General features: G+C 62.8%; 1 protein-coding gene across 3 annotated transcripts in view; it reads right to left on the reverse strand.

Annotated features, from left to right (window-relative positions):
* Positions 1–5,283: 5,283 nt before the first annotated feature.
* The window catches only part of CTDP1 (CTD phosphatase subunit 1), a 40,130-nt gene continuing 28,145 nt past the window's right edge, over positions 5,284–17,268 (reverse strand). For 2 of the 3 annotated variants that reach the window (XM_029922920.1, XM_029922922.1), the window contains 2 exons: positions 12,554–12,702; positions 5,607–5,844 (listed from right to left, as the gene is read on the reverse strand). In XM_029922920.1, coding sequence (XP_029778780.1) covers positions 5,703–5,844; positions 12,554–12,702 — 291 coding nt within the window. In that variant the 3' untranslated portion in view covers positions 5,607–5,702. Of the gene's footprint in view, positions 5,845–12,553; positions 12,703–17,268 lie in introns of all 3 variants that reach the window. The other variant, XM_029922921.1, reaches the window with a different exon arrangement.

Below are 17,268 nucleotides of genomic sequence, written 5' to 3' on the forward strand. Positions count from 1 at the left end.
AAGAAGCGCCCAGTGGCGATGATGACGTGGGGACGGCGCCCAGGGCAGGGGGCTGGGGGCCCTGAGCCTTAGGAGGCGGTCGGAGAGTCGCCGAGGGGCTGGAGGAGGGCCTGGAAACCCCGGAGGGGGTGTAACTGATGCTCTTGGAGCACGCGGGTGTCTGGAAACCTGCTGAGTCTGGAGCGAGAGCAGGTCACCGAGGTCTTCCTGGGGCCGCCTCACACACACCGGGCCTCAGACCGAGGCTCCCACACCACCTCTCCATCGAGGGAGCACACAGTCGGAGTCACTCCAAACACGAAGGGTCCGTTTTATCCCCGAGGCCACTGCTTGGGACGCTGACTTCGGTGGGGTCCATGCGTGGGGGTCAGTGCTCGCCCTCTCCTCCCTAAGTTTAGAAAGCTTACAAGTATCAGAAGAGGAGCCCAGACCAGGCGAGGGTAACCTAGAACAGTCTACGGCCCCGCCAGGCCTGCGGGGCCGTCGGGGGTGCTGTCTGGGGAGGGTCTGCGGAAACAGCTTTGTAACATGAACGGGACACTGTCCCTGTCACCGGCACGCAGCCCGGAAGAGTGGACAGGTTTTGGGAGGGGGTCACTCGGCAGTCCCCAGATCTTCATCTCCGGACCCTCCAGAGGCTGAGGCTGTAGGGCTAAGCCGTCCTCGTGGAATCGCCCCGAAGATGCTCCTGCTGAAGTAAGAAGCACTGAACGGACTCCCTCCCCAGGAGCCTCCTGAGGGGGACCTGCTGGGCATCCCCACTACTTCCCAAAGGTCAAGGCCAGCTGGGCGGGGCCAGGGAGGCTCTGTCGGGGCGGCCCAGCAGTGGCCCGCCTCCAGCTCTCGGGCCGACTGCCCATGAGGACGGTCCCCCAGAGGACAGGAGGATGGCTCCCGTAGGAGGACGGGCCCCCTAGAGGAGGCCCCCCAGGACGGGAGGACGGCCCCCCACCCCCCAGGACAGGACGCTCCGGTTTCCTTCTGAGTAGAGGCACTCGCTGTAGGCAGCCAGCAGGGCCCAGGCAGGCTGACCTCTCGGCTCCGCCCCAAGATAAGCACCTGGACAGTGAGGGGCCAGAGCCCGGTGAGTGTGGAACGCTGTCGGTGATTCGTCCCGTCAGACCATCTGCAGAGAAGGGGGGGACAGGCTGAGGAGGGTCCCCCGGGCTCTGGGGCAGCAGACACCCCCACCTGGCTTCTGCAGGCTGAGCAGCAGGTGCGGGTCAGGGCCTCTCAGGGTCCTGCTTGAACCCTCCTTGAACCCTCAGACTCCTGGGGGGGCTGCCCTCCCACAGGGCTGACTGGGCCTTTTGGGGAGACCGAAGGGCTAGGGGCTTAAGGAAGCCCCTCAAGCGTCCCACGTGGCTCGCTGCTTGGTCAGTCTTGACCTTGAGCCCTGGGTTACGCTCCCCACGGCACAAGCAATAAACCAGGATGTCCCCTTTCTGAGTTTTCCTGTCTGAAATCCAGAGCGACTTTTCTGGACTGTCACCTCTGGGGAGAGGGGAGAGCCAGGAAACTGCTGTCTTGAAGATGTCCCACTATACACCCCACCCTCAAAGCGACACGCACGTCCTATGCTTGCTTCCCACGGGAGGGGGGGGTGGCGCGGGGCGGACTCTCCCACCCCTGCCCTGCAGGCTAGCGCCCTCAGGAAGTCACCTCTTATGTGAGTAGGACACCAGTCAGCTCCTGGGTAGGGCGTGCGCGTGTGTGCTCACACGAGTGTGCACGAGCTGTGTGGGTTTGGAGAGAGTCATTCACACGACCTGCAGGTACTAAGCAAACACTGACACTGTGTCCAGCATCAGGCGTGGGACTGACGGGTGAAGACACCCCTGCACTCAGGACCGTGGGAGCTCGGGGAGGGGGTGAGGCGAGGCACGTGGGGGGTACGGCGCCGGAGCCACGGAGGGTGTGCGGAGGGGCAGGTCCGCGGGTGCTGTGCGGAGGCTCCTCGCTGGCCCCGGACGGGAGACGCAGGCGTTTGGAGCCGTTTGCAGGCCCCCTGACACAGCGGGCAGGAGCCGCGGCGACGTGGGCACGTGCCGGTCACGGGCCGCAGGGCCTGGGCCGGGAGGAGACTGGAGATTCAGAAAAAGCCAAACTGGCCTCCACCGGAGGCTGAGAAACAGCCAAATACTTTGTATTTCTTCCTCTGTCATGAGCGCAGCTACGCTCTACTTCATTTCATGTATTTTGACATCGATCCCTTCAGGGCCTGCATCAAGGTGGGGACATCACTTGCCAAGTGCCAGGCTGCAGGCTGAGCGTCTCGCCACCAGGACATGTGGAAGGTGACGCGTGTGAAGTCAAGAGCCCTGGGGGCCCGGCCACCCAGCCTAAAGGTGGCAAATCACCACCAGACATGCCAGGGCCGTGTGGCTTGGGCAGCCTGACCCCGGCGTCTTCAGGCCCCGGTCACGGCCGGCCAGGAGTCCCAGGGTTAGCCTTCGCCTGTGTCCCTCCCACTCCGAATCCAGGAGCCCAGGTGGTGGGCTCACTCCTCTGGGGGGCGCTGGGGGGAGGGCGCCTGCACGCGGGGGGCTCACAGCTCTTTTGAAAACATGAGAAATTCAAATGGGACGGGAGATCTCATATTTACACAGAATTTCAACATTCTGTTTCCCAAGAAAGAAAAATTTCATTAATTTCCAGCTGCAGATTTTTGAATGTTTGCAAACAAAAGGCTAAAATTTACCATCTACTCGTGCCGAGATCTCCTGCGGACCAGCTCCGAAGAGGACTGCCTCACGGCCACGTGAGCCTGGGGCTCGCGGATGCGCCGGTCAGGGAGGCAGGCTCGCTCCCCTCCGGCCTCTCGGAGAGACGCCACCTGGAGCAGGTGCACGGAGTCGTGTCCGCTTCTCTTGCCCAGGGTGCAGCCAGCGCCCCTCTCTGCAGCCCCCAGCCCGCCCTCCCACCCAACGGCATGTTTGTTTTTGAGAGAGCGCAGGGGAGGGGCAGGGAGAGAGGAGAATCCCAAGCAGCCTCTGCACATGGCTTGAACCCATGAACTAGGAGATCATGACCTGAGCCGAAATCAAGAGTTGGATGCTCAACTGACCGAGTCCCCAGGAGCCCCAAGAGCCACATTTTAAGCAACTATGTGGTTGACTCAGCAGTTGGGACCCCCAGACGCCTGTACTTGAATGAGGGAACCAGAGGGTGGGGGTGAGTGTGGCCCCACCGCCCCTCTGCAGGAGTGAAGGCCTGTGCAGGACAGCTGCCCTGCCACTCATGCTCCCCGAGGGAAGAGGCCTGGAGTCCTCTGCTTCGAAAGGTATTTTCTCTTCATCTGGGGCACAAATGGACCATTACCAGTGACCAAAAAAAGACAGTGGCCTTTGGTGAAAGGCCAGAGGATGGAGGAACAGTCCACCGTGGGTGGGGCTGGGTGACCCCCGTGGCCGGCACCCCAGGCTCTCCCCTGCCCGGTGCCCTCACCTTCCCAGGCTGTAGGCCAGGTGGGTCCCCAGGCGTCCCCCACGGCAGAGCCCCGCCGCGGACCGGCACGTCTCCTCACGGACACCTGCTCCGGACGGGCCATCAGACACGCCGAGTCCGGGCCTCCAGAGGAAACCACCACCAGCGGAAGACAAGACACTCGGGGCTGCCCAGCGCCCTGGCCAGCACCCCGGCCCTGGTGCGCTCCTCCAGCCGGTGGAGGCGCTGGCTCTCTCCCGGACGACTGGTAAGCCTCCATGGGTTTCCCCTCACAGCTGGGCCTCCGGTCTTCCCTCCCCAGACTGGGGTCTCCTGTTCCCAAGGCCTTGGCCCTTCTTCCCTGATGACCGGGCCTGGGTGTTGGGTCTTTTCTTCAAATGCTACCACTGTCACTCTCCTGTCACTCGTCGGAGCACTTGGGACCCCAGGGCCTCCGAGAATGAAGAGCGGGACCCGCAGGGAGGAGCACGACAGCTAAGATGCGCACAGCGGGCCGCCCACCCTCCTGCCCACGGTGCCGTGCAGGTGTGACAGCAAGCAGCAGCCTGGCCGACAGACGCTTGCTGTCCAGAGTGAGCAACGCCGCGGGAAGACACCGAATTAGCACCGAGCCCTTTTAGAAACCACGGCCTGAGAGACTGCTGGTCTTGAGGATCTCAAACCGACCAGATTCACGGTTGTGCGGTCTCCATTTCTGTGCTAACAGGAGAGCCGGGGCTGCCCTCCCCTTCCAAGCCCGGCCCCTGGAAACTTCGGTTACTGCCAGCGTCGAGAAGAGGAAGGCAGTGTAGCTACGCCTACGAGAGAATGAGGCAACAACGGTGCTGTGATCCCTGGACACCGGCCGCCCTGTCCCGGGCCCACGGGATGCCCCCGCCGGCCTCCGGCTGTCGTCAGAAGTGTGAACGGGGTCTGACGCCACGCCCAGTGTGAAGGCCCACTGCGCGCGGGGAGAGAGGCCCGACATCCCCGAGGATGCCCGCGCGGGCAGTGGACGCCGAGGCCGGCCAGGCCTGAGGCTCCACCCACCGCTTCTTTAGGCAGGCGAGTGATGCAACCCAACAGGCTACTTCCGGCTCCGTCATCCATCCAGGAGTCAGGGAGGGCGCCAGGCTGCTTGTGGGACGGATGGAGACAGGAGAGGGGACATCTTTCAGCCACACCTGGCGGAACATCTCGGGCTCCAGTCCACGCTGGCCTGCCTTCTCCGCAGGACCGAAGCAAGCAGCGGCCATGGCGCCACGAGCACATCCTGGGAGACCCAGAGCCCGGAGGGCGCCACCAGCACGTGTGGCCCCGTCAAAGGGAGTGTGTAGAGGAATCTACCCCCGGTCCCACCGGCGGCCATCGGGGGCTCGGGCTGCTGCGCACAGATCTCTGGACAACAGGACCGGACACAGAGCCGCCGGCGCGGGATGGGGTCTCGCCACAGCCGCAGGGACCCAAGGGGCCCATGGGCCAGACCCCGGGACCCCAGCGACAGGGATGACATACCATCAGGCTGGCGGGGAGCAGGGAGCACAGCCTACGAGGAACCCCGCCCCCCAGCTTGCCAGCCGGGCCAGAGCTGCCTTGCTCTCCGGGCTGCCTGAGCTGCAAGGCTCGGGAGACGGAGCAACTCCAAGCCCCCACGGTCCTTTACGTCGTCGATGCTTCGCTACAAGCTTCTGAAAAGCTCCCACGCAGCAGGCAGACTAGCGGCCACGGAACCGCCAGACAGGGCAGGTCGGGCCGTCTGTTCTGTGCAGACTTCCAAAAACCCACCGGGCGCGGCGACGGGACACGCGGCGTCCTCCACTCGGAACGCCGGGGGAGGGGGGGCGTCGCACCAGGGAATGAGCGTATAAAAAGGAGTTTTATTAAATGAAAGAGAAATCTGCTCAGGGGGTCAAATGCGAAATAGATATACAAAAACTTTACACCCGTGTCCCGGAGGCAGCGCGCCCCGTGCGCCGCCCGGGCCCGACCCCGCACCCCGAGTCCTGCCCGCCCTTCCGCTAGCCTGCAGAGGCTCTGAGGGCCATGGCGACATCTTTGGCACACCGCCTCCCGGGACACTGTCCCTTAGAAAAGTAGACTTTCTGTAGTAAAACCTCTAAAAACACATTTCTGCAAAAATTATGTGTTTTTGTATATGGAGCTCTGCATATATACACGTCTTTCTGGAGAAAAGGAGACCCCAACCCAGGGCCCGGGTGGCCAGGAGCCAACTGGTGGTGGAGCAAGACTCGCGCCTGCGCCGTGCGCCCTGCAGGTCACATGAGCTCGTTGAGCTCCGCCTCCAACGCCGCGGCCATCTCGTCGGCCTCCGAGCTGCTGCCCTCCTCGTCCTCCGCGCTGGTCTCCCCGCTGGACGCGCTGCCGGCGTCCTCCTCGGGCAGCTTCCGCTTGTGGCCCCTGCAAGACAGGTGCGTGCTGTGACACACTGGCACCAGGGGCGGGCGCGCTCCGGCACGCAGACATCCCGGGACTGCACACGCACACACACGCACACGCACCCCCCGACGCGCAAGCACACCTGTACGCACCCCTCCCCCCGACGCGCAGGCACGCACGTACGCACGCGCTCCTCCCCCCGACGTGCCGGCACGCAGCGTTATTCTTTGGGGCCATCGCTGCCAAAGCAGTCATAGTCTCAGTGCAAGGAGCTGGATCCGGTGGCCACACATCCAGAGGTGACCCAGCAGATAGTCACAGGGTCAGGGAGGAAGTGAACAGCTGTAACCCCACGGCACATGGTGAGAGGAGTGCGCACCGACGGGAGGCCTGGAGGGTGCGCTCCTCCCCTCCTCCCCAGGAGCCCTTGCAAACTGCGGTCTCCCCAGAGCTCCAGATGCCGTCACCTCCGATGGCCCCGCGAAGTACCAGATGGGAAGGCACACACAAAGCCCGGCTGGAGAGGGTGGGTCATGGCGGGAACTACTGATGCCGCTTTGCAGATGTGGAAGCCAGGGCGCATCCCAGGGGACCAGATGGGCCGTCACTTGGCCTGGCCTAAAAACTCCACTTTCCTCAGGCGGCCTTCAAGACGAAATACCCTGGCTGCCAGGGCACACACTGTTCCACTCTGACCACTGGCCGGGGCGGCCGCCTCCGTTCTGGGGACAGTGGTGGCAGACTCGGATCAGAATGGGCCCGCGGCTCCAGCCAGCTGGCGGCCAGCACAGCAGTCCCCCGGGAGGCGCCCGCTGGCCCTGAGCGGTGCCCCCAAGCCGAGGAAGACCGGCCTGACCACACGTGGCCTCCCCCGGTCTCCCCTCACACTGGGCACCCGCGCCTCCTGGGTCAGCCCCCCATCGACCCCCATCTCGTGTGCTGTGATGGGAGGGTACAAGCGTGTCCTTAAGATTTTCTGGGTCACACACATACAGCAGCCACACACACGCCTGTAGATACCGGAGCACACGCAGCACACACTCAACATAGAGAACCACACACGTACGGGAAATTGGAGACCTCGGATGCCGGTTGTGGGAAAGCCGTAGAATTTATTTAAGAGAAATCCTGTCAGTGAGACCAGATGGAACCAACAAAAGCTACGCTGTGGCCTGACTGCTATCCTCCCGGGAAAGGAGGCGCCGCGGCCTGGAGGCCTGGCACGTGCGGAAGCAGCAGCCCCCGGACTGTGCCCTCGCGCCCAGGCTCTACCGTGTGCCACTGCCAGGGCCGAACTGCCTCTTCCGACTCCTCAGAGCACTTTATCTCGTGCCAGGCATTCAGTCCGAATTCCAAATAACTATTACTTTGAAATCAACTGAATATTTTCTAAAAAAAAAAAAAAAAAAGGTTTACGTTGTCACATTTTGAGGTATGCTCAAAACTGGAGTGGAAAGTTGGTTTCTCTCCTCAGCATCTGAGGACTAAGAAGGCTTGCGTGAGCGGGAGAGTCTGAAAGACACACAAGCAGAAATGGTGTAAGGGGGTTTCTGAGCTCGGGGATGTTTCAGAGAAATTACTCCAAACACTAGGCCTCCTTTGCCCTTGGCCCCTGGAGGGCAGCTCGGCCTCAAGATGCACCCACTGCAGCCTGTGGGCACGGAGCCTTTGCAGTGTCGGCAGGACACGGGCTCACGGCAGCGCCAACGCAGTCAGGCACTGGAGCCGCAAGGCGCCCTTCCTGGGTGCGACACCAGCCCCGGCTGCGCCTGCCTGGAGGGTCCCGGAGGGTCCTGGAGGCTGCGTGCCCAGCGCGCGCGCACAGCAGGGAGCCGGCCCTCCCCATTCTCACGCGCTGGCTTATCTGAGCCCTCTGTCCGGAGAGCACCTGCCGTGGTGCGGACGGCAGTTAGTTTTCAGGCACGTGCTGCCCTATGCTTGCGCTTCTCACGCTCTGAATGTCGAGAAGCCTTTGGGCTATCAGTACAGAAAATGAAGAGTGACTGTGTAACCCCAGGTCACAAAGATCTAGCTTGTCTCCCAATCTGTCGTGAGCTGGCTTAGGGCTGAGGCGAACTCTGCATCTGGACACCTAAGTGTTCAGCACCACTTGCTGAAAAGAAAACTCAGATGCACACACGCATCCATCACCTACGGATTCTGAAGGAGGACAAGAAATGCCCCGGAGACGCAGAGACGCCAAAGTCTCTGTTTGGGCAAAAGAGACCACGAGCAGAACTCCGGACCCGAGGTCAGGAGACGGTCTGCAAGACTAGGACACGTGTGACCTGAGCCTGTAAGACCGAATACGCTCCCACAAACTGGGGGCACTGAGAGAAACGCTTCCGAATCAGAAACAGGAGCTGACAAGATCAACTCAAAATGGACAGAAACCCTGACAAAGGCACCTAGGAACGTAAGTGCGGGGATCGGGGTGACTGCTCAGGCTGGAAGACTGAACGAGAGGCCGGGGCCCCGAGGTCCAGAGAACCGCATCGGTGGCTGCGGCCCGTGGCTGCGTGGCCGTCCGGGTGCCCATCTGCAGGGCCAGAGACCCCGCTCGGGCCCAGACCAGGGCAGGCGTGCAGTCTGAGGACACAGGTAACCCAGCAAAGGTTAATTCTGGATTTGTCAGAGATCCTGAAACAAAAGCTAATTTTTATGCACAGTTACTCTGAAGCCTCTTGGACTGACCTTTTGCTGAGTGGTGACAAAGCAGGCGCGTTTAGAAGTGACGCGCAGACGTACAGGAGGCGGACTGCTGCAGTAAAAAGGTCAGGTGGCCGCCTAATGCCCATGAACGGGGGTCCGTCCTGTTCATACTACTGTGAACACCAGCAAGAACACCACGCCCTGGGCACCGCGAGGGCAAGAGTGGGTGGGCTCACAGGGACACAACCCGGGGTCACAATGCGTGTTCAGCCCGTGCCCCCAGGCCCCAGGCCTGCAGGGACACGTCCCGTCCGGCTGCTGGCAAACGGGGGAGGCCTATCCAGAACAGCGGTGACTCTGAATGCACTTGCTTAAGAGACATCAGGAAGACACCGGCTGTGCCCCACCCTCTGGGCACCCAGCCTGGCCCCAGGTGCGCAGAGCGAGAGACGACTGCAGTCCAGGGCGCTCTCACCACCAGCTTGAGGGCACAGGGTCAAGGCAGCTCCGTGCTCTCCGGTCCGGGCCGCAGCCTCTCCCTCCCCTCCTGCCGCACGAGGTCTGCTCGGAGCCTGGAGCCGGGCCCACCCCCAGCTTGTGTCCATCTGACGGCTTGGAGCAAGAAGCAAACACAGAGGAGACAGCGGCCGTCAGGGAGGCCCCAGGCCCAGGAAAGAGCCAGACCCCCAGCCAAGGGGAGACGGGCCAGGCTGGCTGGGGCAGGGAGGGCCCCCTGAGGGCAGCAGCAGGGCAGGAGGGGAGCGAGGGGTCAGAACACGGGGGGAGAGCGTCTTCTGTGCAGACAGGTGCCCTGTGCTTGGAGAACTGAACAACTGCGTCCAGACGCCCCTGAAGACGCAGCGCACTGGCATGGGGGGCGCGAGCCGTCTTTCCCACTAACCACGAGGCGGACGCCGTGGCTCCCATCAGTGGCCGGGGAGACCGCGCAGCCACCTCCTCAGGACGCTGGACCCCACGCGAGTGACAGGGACGTCAGAGACACAGTGCACCCGTCGTACGGAGCGAGCAAGAGGGCACGGGGGAGCAGCCCCACTCGGGTGCTCATGCACGGTGTTCCCACGGAGCCAAGTGCATGGCTCAAGACCAGGGAAAAGTGGGCGGTGGCCCAGGTGGCAACAGGAGTGCTAAGGTTGGCCTGGTGCTTTCTGTGACAAAGTATAAAATGAGACTAAGAGAAAAAAACCTTTACTCTTGGCTCAGTAACATTTGGAGAATAAATTATATACAGCACGACTGAATTTCAGTCATTAAACAATTGGAACCGGCCTGCAGGTCATGGCTGACGCCTGTGGACAGTCAAAGCTCCGACTCCCAGTACCCAGCGCACGACAGGCACGCCTGGCCTCCACGGCCAGGTGCGCGGTTCCACAGAGAAATGCAAATGGGCTTAACGTGGAGAAAACCGAAGGCTGGAGAAATCCTCCGACATTCAGTGTGGAAAACAGCAAGAACGCAGTAAATTTCCTCCCCACATCCGGCTTCCAGCACACACAGCCCCCCGGATGCCCCCAGGGTGCGCAGTCAGTACGCGGCTGTGTCCGGGACCACGGCAACCACGGGCGGGCATCTGACCGACGACCACCAGAGCGTGTTTTCCAGCTCGTCACTTAAACCGGCGCGGTTTTCCGGCAGGAAGAAGCCACAGTGCTGCACGTGGCGAGGTCACCGTCTCAACTAACCCGTCTCCGCACTCCGGGCCCACGATCACGTCCACGCGACCGCGTACAGCTGCTTTTCCATCCGCTCGGAACTCTCACTGCTGGCGGTCACGCGTCACCCCCGGGCTCCCGCGCGGACTCTCAGCTCCCTCCGGGCCGCCGGCTTCCAGACTGAGGCGCCCCCTTCACGTCTCCTGCAAGGCCGCGAGCCTTCGTCCCCGGCCGCGCGCATCCTCTCTGAGCTCCGTTTCTGCGGGGCTCTGCCTGCCTGATGGCCCTTCCTCGGGAGAGTGCGCCCGGCCTGTGCCCCCGCGGTCTCCGACGGGCCCCCTCGTCCGCCCGCAGGCTCCTGCCACGAGTCTGGGCGTGGCTCCCCGTGCGGTCCGTTTCCCGGACGTGTTCGAAGGGCCCTCCCCGCTCCTCGGGCTCCTGCGTGCACTTACTGCCGCCCCGCACCCGAGCCCCCGTGCTCCTCTGCTCGTTCTCCCTTTCGCAGTTTGGACGGACCCCTGCAGAACGTCCACCCCCTGGCTGCGCTTCTCAGCATCGCCTGTGGGCTAGCTCGCGTCCTGCACAGCTCCTCCGGCCTGGAGTGTGCTGTGGTGGCCGTCGGGCCGCGTGCCCGGGGCCCGTCTCTCCTGGGCCAGTGCGGCCGCCGCGCCCACTTTCTTCCATCTGAAGCCCCGGGCACAAAGTTAGAAGAGAAAATCATGTTAAAATGAAGCCACAGGGCCACCAATGTTCGCCTTTCATGCTGGCGGGAAGCTGCCACCAAACACTGTGCCACTGAAAACAAGCTGTCACCGGATCTCGGAGAGCCATGTGGCCTTCTGTGCAGGCGCTCGGCCACCAGGTGTCAGCTTAGAAGCGCGAGTGAGCAGTGCACGCACACAGGTGCTCACTCCAGCTTCACGTGAGACGGCACGGACAGAATCAAGCACAGATGCAGAGGTGGCTCCGGAGGCATGGCGGGGGTGGGGCCGTGGTGCGCCGGCAAGTCCTCAATTCTGCCCCCGGGTCCCAGGGCCACCACTGGCTGTGCAGGCGGAGAGGCCCCGCTGGCTTCCACAGGGAAGTGGGTCCTCAGGCCAACAACGCCCGACTCCCGTCCCGGACATGTGTCTGCTCCGTGCCATCCGACGCATGCCTGCCGAGGGTCCTGCCCAGATCCACCAGCACCGCAAGCACCTTTCACAGGCACCAGGCCTTCTGGAGTCTGGTAAAAACTGCCCTGCGTTTCTTACGTGACAGAGGAAACAGCTCACCCAGAACGGGCTGCCGGCCACCGAGAGGCCACCACGCACCCCTGGTCCGGCCAGCACCACCACACAGAGGTCGTCGGGGGCCCCCGGGTGGGTGGGAGGCCGGCTCCTCGGAGACATTTCAGCGCGCTAGAAAGGTCTGCTGTGGGACCAGCAGGGCAGGGGCGCCCTGAGAGGGGCCTGTGTTCCCGGCCCCACAGCAGAGCTGCAGACGCACGGACTTCTCTGAAGAAAATTCCGCCACACAGACCACGAATCTCTCCGGCCCCTCCGTGTGCTGCTAGACCTTGTGGCCCGAGCCCGTCTTCTAATTGGACTAGCAAGGACAACTTACTTATCTACACGTCTCTGGGTCAGACCAGATGGCTAATGAAGCAAGAGCCCCCTTGACGTGAGCGCGGGCGAGGGCGAGGAAGGCATTTTCCGGGTGACGAGCTGGCCTGCCTTCCAAGCACGCCGTCCACAAGGCCCTGGGAGATGCGTCCACCCCACCAGGGGAAGAGAACAGTGAAACAAGAGCCGGGGAACGCTGAATGCCTCTCCGGAGGGGAAAGGGACAGTCCCCAGCCCGCAGTGGGGCCTGGAGGGGGGTCTCAGGGACGCTCAGGGACAGGGCTCTGGCTTCGAGGGGACTGCACGAGCCGTTGTGGTGAGACGCTTAGAGAAAGGCAGAAGGCAAGAAACTGAGCAAAGAGAACGTGACATGATGATCAAACGCAAGTGGGATGAAAAGAGGCTTCAGGAAAGACACCCGATCCTGGCAGCTGCTGGGTTCGGGACAAGAAGGGGTCATGTGGACACCGGCCACCGCCGCAGGCACGGTCACATCATCCGCGCCTAACACAGCCACGCTTGAAGAAGGTCACCAACCACGGAAACGCGCTGGCCATGGGGTCTGCTGCCCTTCACCCGGAGACGTGTTGGCACCTACGCGGGCGCCAAGAGCTTCGTACAGGAGGAAGTTAGATCTCTAAAGCAGTAACTGAAACAATACAGACGGTGAAAACCCAGGTCACTGTGATCCTAACCTTCTGAAAATGCCGAAGCCCGAAGAATCTGTCACGTTACCACATCACGCCAGCAGACCTCACCTGGGCGGGCCCTCACCGCCCCCTGCCCCCCGCCCCGCCCCCTCACCTGGGCCCCCGGCTGCCGGAGGCGGTCCTCTCGCTGGACGCCGTGGCCCCTGGCGTGGCCCGGGGCTCCCGGGGCGGCGGCCGCTCCTCCTCCGGCCTCCTCTTCTCGCTGTCGCTGTCATCACTGCCCTCTCCTAGGATGTCATCCACCTGGCAAAGGGGGAGAGTCAGGGCACACACCGGATGCCTAGAACCCGACCCCTCCAGCAGACGCAGCGCAGCCCCTCCCCTCGGGCACAGCTGCGTGTCCGGGTGCGTGTCGGGCCGAGTCCGAAGTCCGTGGCGGCCCGGACCTCGCAGGTGGCACACAAGGCGGGCCACGAAAGCAGAGAAGGCCCAGGCTGTCCCTTCTCTGGGGCCCTCCTGTGACCCCAGGACCCCGAGTGTGCCCTGGGGCAGAGCACCCGGACAGCGGACAGGTCCTCCTCGGCGCCGTGTTCTCTCCAGTGCACTAAGAACTCGGGGTGAAGACTCGGAGCCCCGGTTAAGCTGCTCACGATCGGGGGCTGCACTCGACTGGCTGCTGCCTGGGAGGCACTCGGGGGTCTGGCGGGGGGCGGGGAGCCCAGCAGTGGTCCCAGCGGCTCCACAGAAGGCGCTTGTCCCTGCCCCCCCGCCTGCCCCAGGGTGCTGGTTTTCTCCTCACATCTTACCATTTACGGACATGCCACGTGAGGGTGACGGGAGCTAACAGCCATGGGCCCCGGAGTGAGCCCTCCCCTGCACCCCTACACCCCGGGGGAGGCCTGCTTCCTTGCCACCCCTGTGCCCGCCCCCGGGGTATCCACCGAGCGGACGGAAGGTGCCTCCGAACACCTGTCTGTGCCACAGGAGGAGCCGTGACATCAGACCTGGGGGGATCTGGAGGGAACAGACGCCCTAAGAGGTGCGCAGCCCAGCCCTGCCAGGAGTGGGGCCCCCGCAAAACAGACGCGGGTTCTGCACGTGCCTCTCCTCACAGAGTCAGGGACCCGACACGCCCGGACGGTCTGCTCGGGCCCGGCGGTGAGGGGCATGTTGTCCACACTGGGGTGGAGAAGCCTGCCTCCTGGGGACTCGGGATAAGCGGGAGTGGGACTAGGCGAGTCGGTGTGTGGACACACGTTCGGACGGCCCGGCGTGAGGCTGGCCCCGCGGTGCACGTCTCTGCCCGGCCGTGAGAGCGAGCGCCCGGCACTCCTGCTCCCGGGCACCGTCGCTCTTAAAACGAAATGAGGGGCGCCTGGGGGGCTCAGTCGGTTAAGCGTCTGGCTTCGGCTCAGGTCATGATCTCATGGCTCGTGGGTTCGAGCCTTGAGTCGGGCTCTGTGCCGACAGCTCAGAGCCTGGAGTCTGCTTCAGATTCTGTGTCTCCCTCTCTCTGCCCCTCCCCTGCTTGTGCTGTCTCTCTCTGTCTCTCAAAAATAAATAAAAAACATAAAAAAAAAACCCCAAAATGATGTTTAGACACATTAGGCTTCCCTTTCTCCAAGGACGACCCACAAGGAAGGGGACAGAGGGGCCGCTGGCCCGAGCCCACGAGCTTTGGCCCAGTCGGCCCAGACCTGCAGGCTCAAGGCAGGCCAGGCCCAGGCAGAGCCTGCTCCCAGACTGACCTCACAGAGCGTGCAGGACAGAACGTCCGGGACACGTCCACACTTTCCGAGCAGTAAAATGCTATTTTCACGGTATTATCTTCAACCTCAGGTGTTCTTTCTGAAGCCCAGCATGTGTTGATCATCTCAAGACACGTGGGAGTTCACGGCCTTAACTGCAGCTGCCGCTTCCCAGAACGCAACAGGGCACCAGCTCACACGCGAGGCTTCTCACAGCGGGGCCGGTGAAACCGCTCCGGGAAGCTGCTCACCCAGGGCCGTCCCCGGACCCCACACGTGTGTCAGCTGGCCCACGAGAAACTACTCCAAGCGGAAGCGTATGAAGAGCAGGGTCATCTGGCGGAAGTTACCGAGGCGTCTCTGCCCCTGCCCGGCCCCCGGGTCCGAGCACACTCAGGTGCTCAGGCCACGCACACCTAACGTCACACGGCGAGCTTTGCCGTCCAAAGGGCTGCCGACAGAGGAAGAGATCTAGGTCGTTGTGAAAACAAGACCTGCAAGGACTCACTGCTCACGAAGTGTGCGCAGGACACCCAGGGTCACACTCACGTGACTAGCCTCAAGTGACCCTCAGAATAATCTCCGGCCAACGAAACGCAAGTCCTGCCGCAGGCGCACCCACGTCTCTGACCAGGGCCCTCCTCGAACTCGGCCTCCCCTGCAGGGCCTCTGGCTGCTGTGGCCCCGGGGAGAAGGGCGCTGGGAGCAGACACAGCATGTACGACCTAACTCTGCTTTCAGGAAATCCGACCACTGCCCAGACCAGTCTGCAGCATCAGAAACCAGTAGATGTGTGCCTTTCACCAAATCCTGGAGGGTTCTGGGCATCCTTCCTCCGAGATTCCGTCCCACACCCATCTCCTCCCCCACCCTCTCAGGACTCGGATGACGTGCGTGCGCACGCTGACCAGACGTGCCGCGGCTCTGGCTGCAGCCCTGTCCGTGGGCTCTTTGCTCCTCCCCGCAGCGTGGTCTCATGCCAATTCCGGGAACAAGTATACGGCAAATGTATTTTTCAGATCTGAAATCCCCACTGGTTGCTTATCGTTTTGTGTTCACTCCAAGGCTGCTCCCTGCTCCCAGGGAGCACAGCTACCGAGCTGCCTTCCGCCGCCCCTCGCCCAGACGTGCCCGGGCAGCTCCCACACTGCATCCGCGTATCACCGCGGTGATCATGCGCTTGCGTTTTAGCAGATCCAGCCTGAACGGGGTGGTTATGACGGAAGTTCTGCCTCACCTTCCCTGGACGCGGTCTGCTCCATGTCTGCTCCTGGAGGGGAGCCTGGGGCTCGGGTCAGCTCCTACGCAGACTCGGGGTGCCCTTCTCTCAGAGAGCCCCGAGCTGCTGCCCAGCGTGGTGAGGCTGGGGTGACCGTAGGGCAAAGAGGCAGAAAAAGGAGCCTCCCTGCGCTTTGGGCCCCAGGGCCCTGTCCCCAGCCCCAGAGTGGTGATACAGCTCTGTAACAGGGCCGGACCCAGAGCAGAGCGGGGGAAAGACATACAGCCCACGCCCCCCGATGAGGTACTGCTGATGACCGGCCACCGGAAGAGCCCCCCCCAGTGGATTAAAGAAATACAACTGCAGTGGGCTCTGAGCGCAGAGGTGAGCCAGGGGACCTCACGGCGCGGCGCGGGGGAGGAAGCTCCCGTCCTGCATCATGCCTCCGGGGACCCTTCACCTGCCGCAGCGGGTCAGAGCCCTGCCAGGGGACTCAGGCAGGCCTCACAGTTCCGAGACCCCAACTGTATTTCAAATAATGTAGGAAGACGACCCACTAATGAACTGATACAAGAGGCATTTTGTTATTCAACTAACATTCCCGATGAATCCAAGCACAAACGCACGAAAAGCAGGCCATGTAAGTCTCCGACGTACCCGAACTTCTACGGAACCCAGAGGGACACTGAGTAGGAGCCTCCCTGAACCGTCTCAGAAGGACAAGGGCCGCCAGAAACAAAAGCGCCCCCCACGCCAGCGGCAGGGATGGATCCCTCTCTATCACAGCTGGGTCGCCCCCCGGGATTCTCTCCCAAGGCGTATTCCAGAACCTCCGAGGAGCCTCGCCCTCCCTCCCTTCCCTCTGCACGGGTCAGAGACCTCGGGCTGCCGCCTTGCCACTGACGCGCTCTGAAACCTGCATGTGCCGCACGATCGTCACACATCTCCTTCCACCGCCCCGCGCCCCCCTCCGGATCACCACCCCAGATCTGCGTGGGCGCTGCGCACCCCACGAGACTCGGCGAGGCGGACGCAGGCCTCTCCGAGAGGCTGCTGCAGGCTCCGGAGCAGGGTGTCTCCTGCTGCCTCGACGATGGCGCTCAGGGGCCTGCTCTGGGCATGTGGAGGTCTCAGGACAAGGGGGCGCATGCGGGACCAGGCGTCTTCTGACACCTGGTGTCCCTCCTGGCAGGGGCACACTCTGTCCAGGACGTCCCCACCTGGCCTGGCACAAAGCTGCCGAGACCACCAGGTGCTCGGGAGGGCGTCCCCAGCCTCGGCTGCGTGCTGGGCGGCAGCACCGCCACACAGGGCACGGCCACGCAAGCGCAGCTCCCCGCGGCCTCTGGCCCACAGAGCTCCCCCAGAACCAGGGGGCGGAGTGCCAGCGCCAGAGCGCGGTGTCCGTCCCGCTGTGGGGCTCCCGGGACACGGCCCTCTGCCCCCACGCAGCCCAGGGCTCACCGGCTCGGACGTGCAGCGCTGCTCTGGCCTTCGCTGCCTCCTACCGCAGAGGACTTGGGTCTAAGGCGTGAAGGCTCATTTTTCTTTCTCTCAAGAGTGACAAAGTTCCATTTAGCACTTTTATTTCACACGAAGATTCCAATCTCCCCTGACAGAAATAAGCGCCAAAGTTACCGGCACCACCTAGCAGACTGGTGTTGTGTGTCTGCAGGGCGGCCACGAACACGGGGGAGGCACCTGCCCGCGGCCCGCTCCCCAGGTCTCCGTGGGGTCAGCAGCTTCCTACATCAGCAGTCTGGGCTCAGAGATGAAACAGCAGTGCTGAGAAAATTCCTCCAGACAAAACACTTATGGAACAGCAATAAAAAAAATCACAGACACAAGCTGGATATTCAAGACATGGCAGAGGGGGGACCCACACATCCGCAGACAGGGTCC

The sequence above is a fragment of the Suricata suricatta genome, chromosome 14 (assembly GCF_006229205.1).
Source record: "Suricata suricatta isolate VVHF042 chromosome 14, meerkat_22Aug2017_6uvM2_HiC, whole genome shotgun sequence".
In the NCBI taxonomy this organism is placed as follows: Eukaryota; Metazoa; Chordata; class Mammalia; order Carnivora; family Herpestidae; genus Suricata; species Suricata suricatta.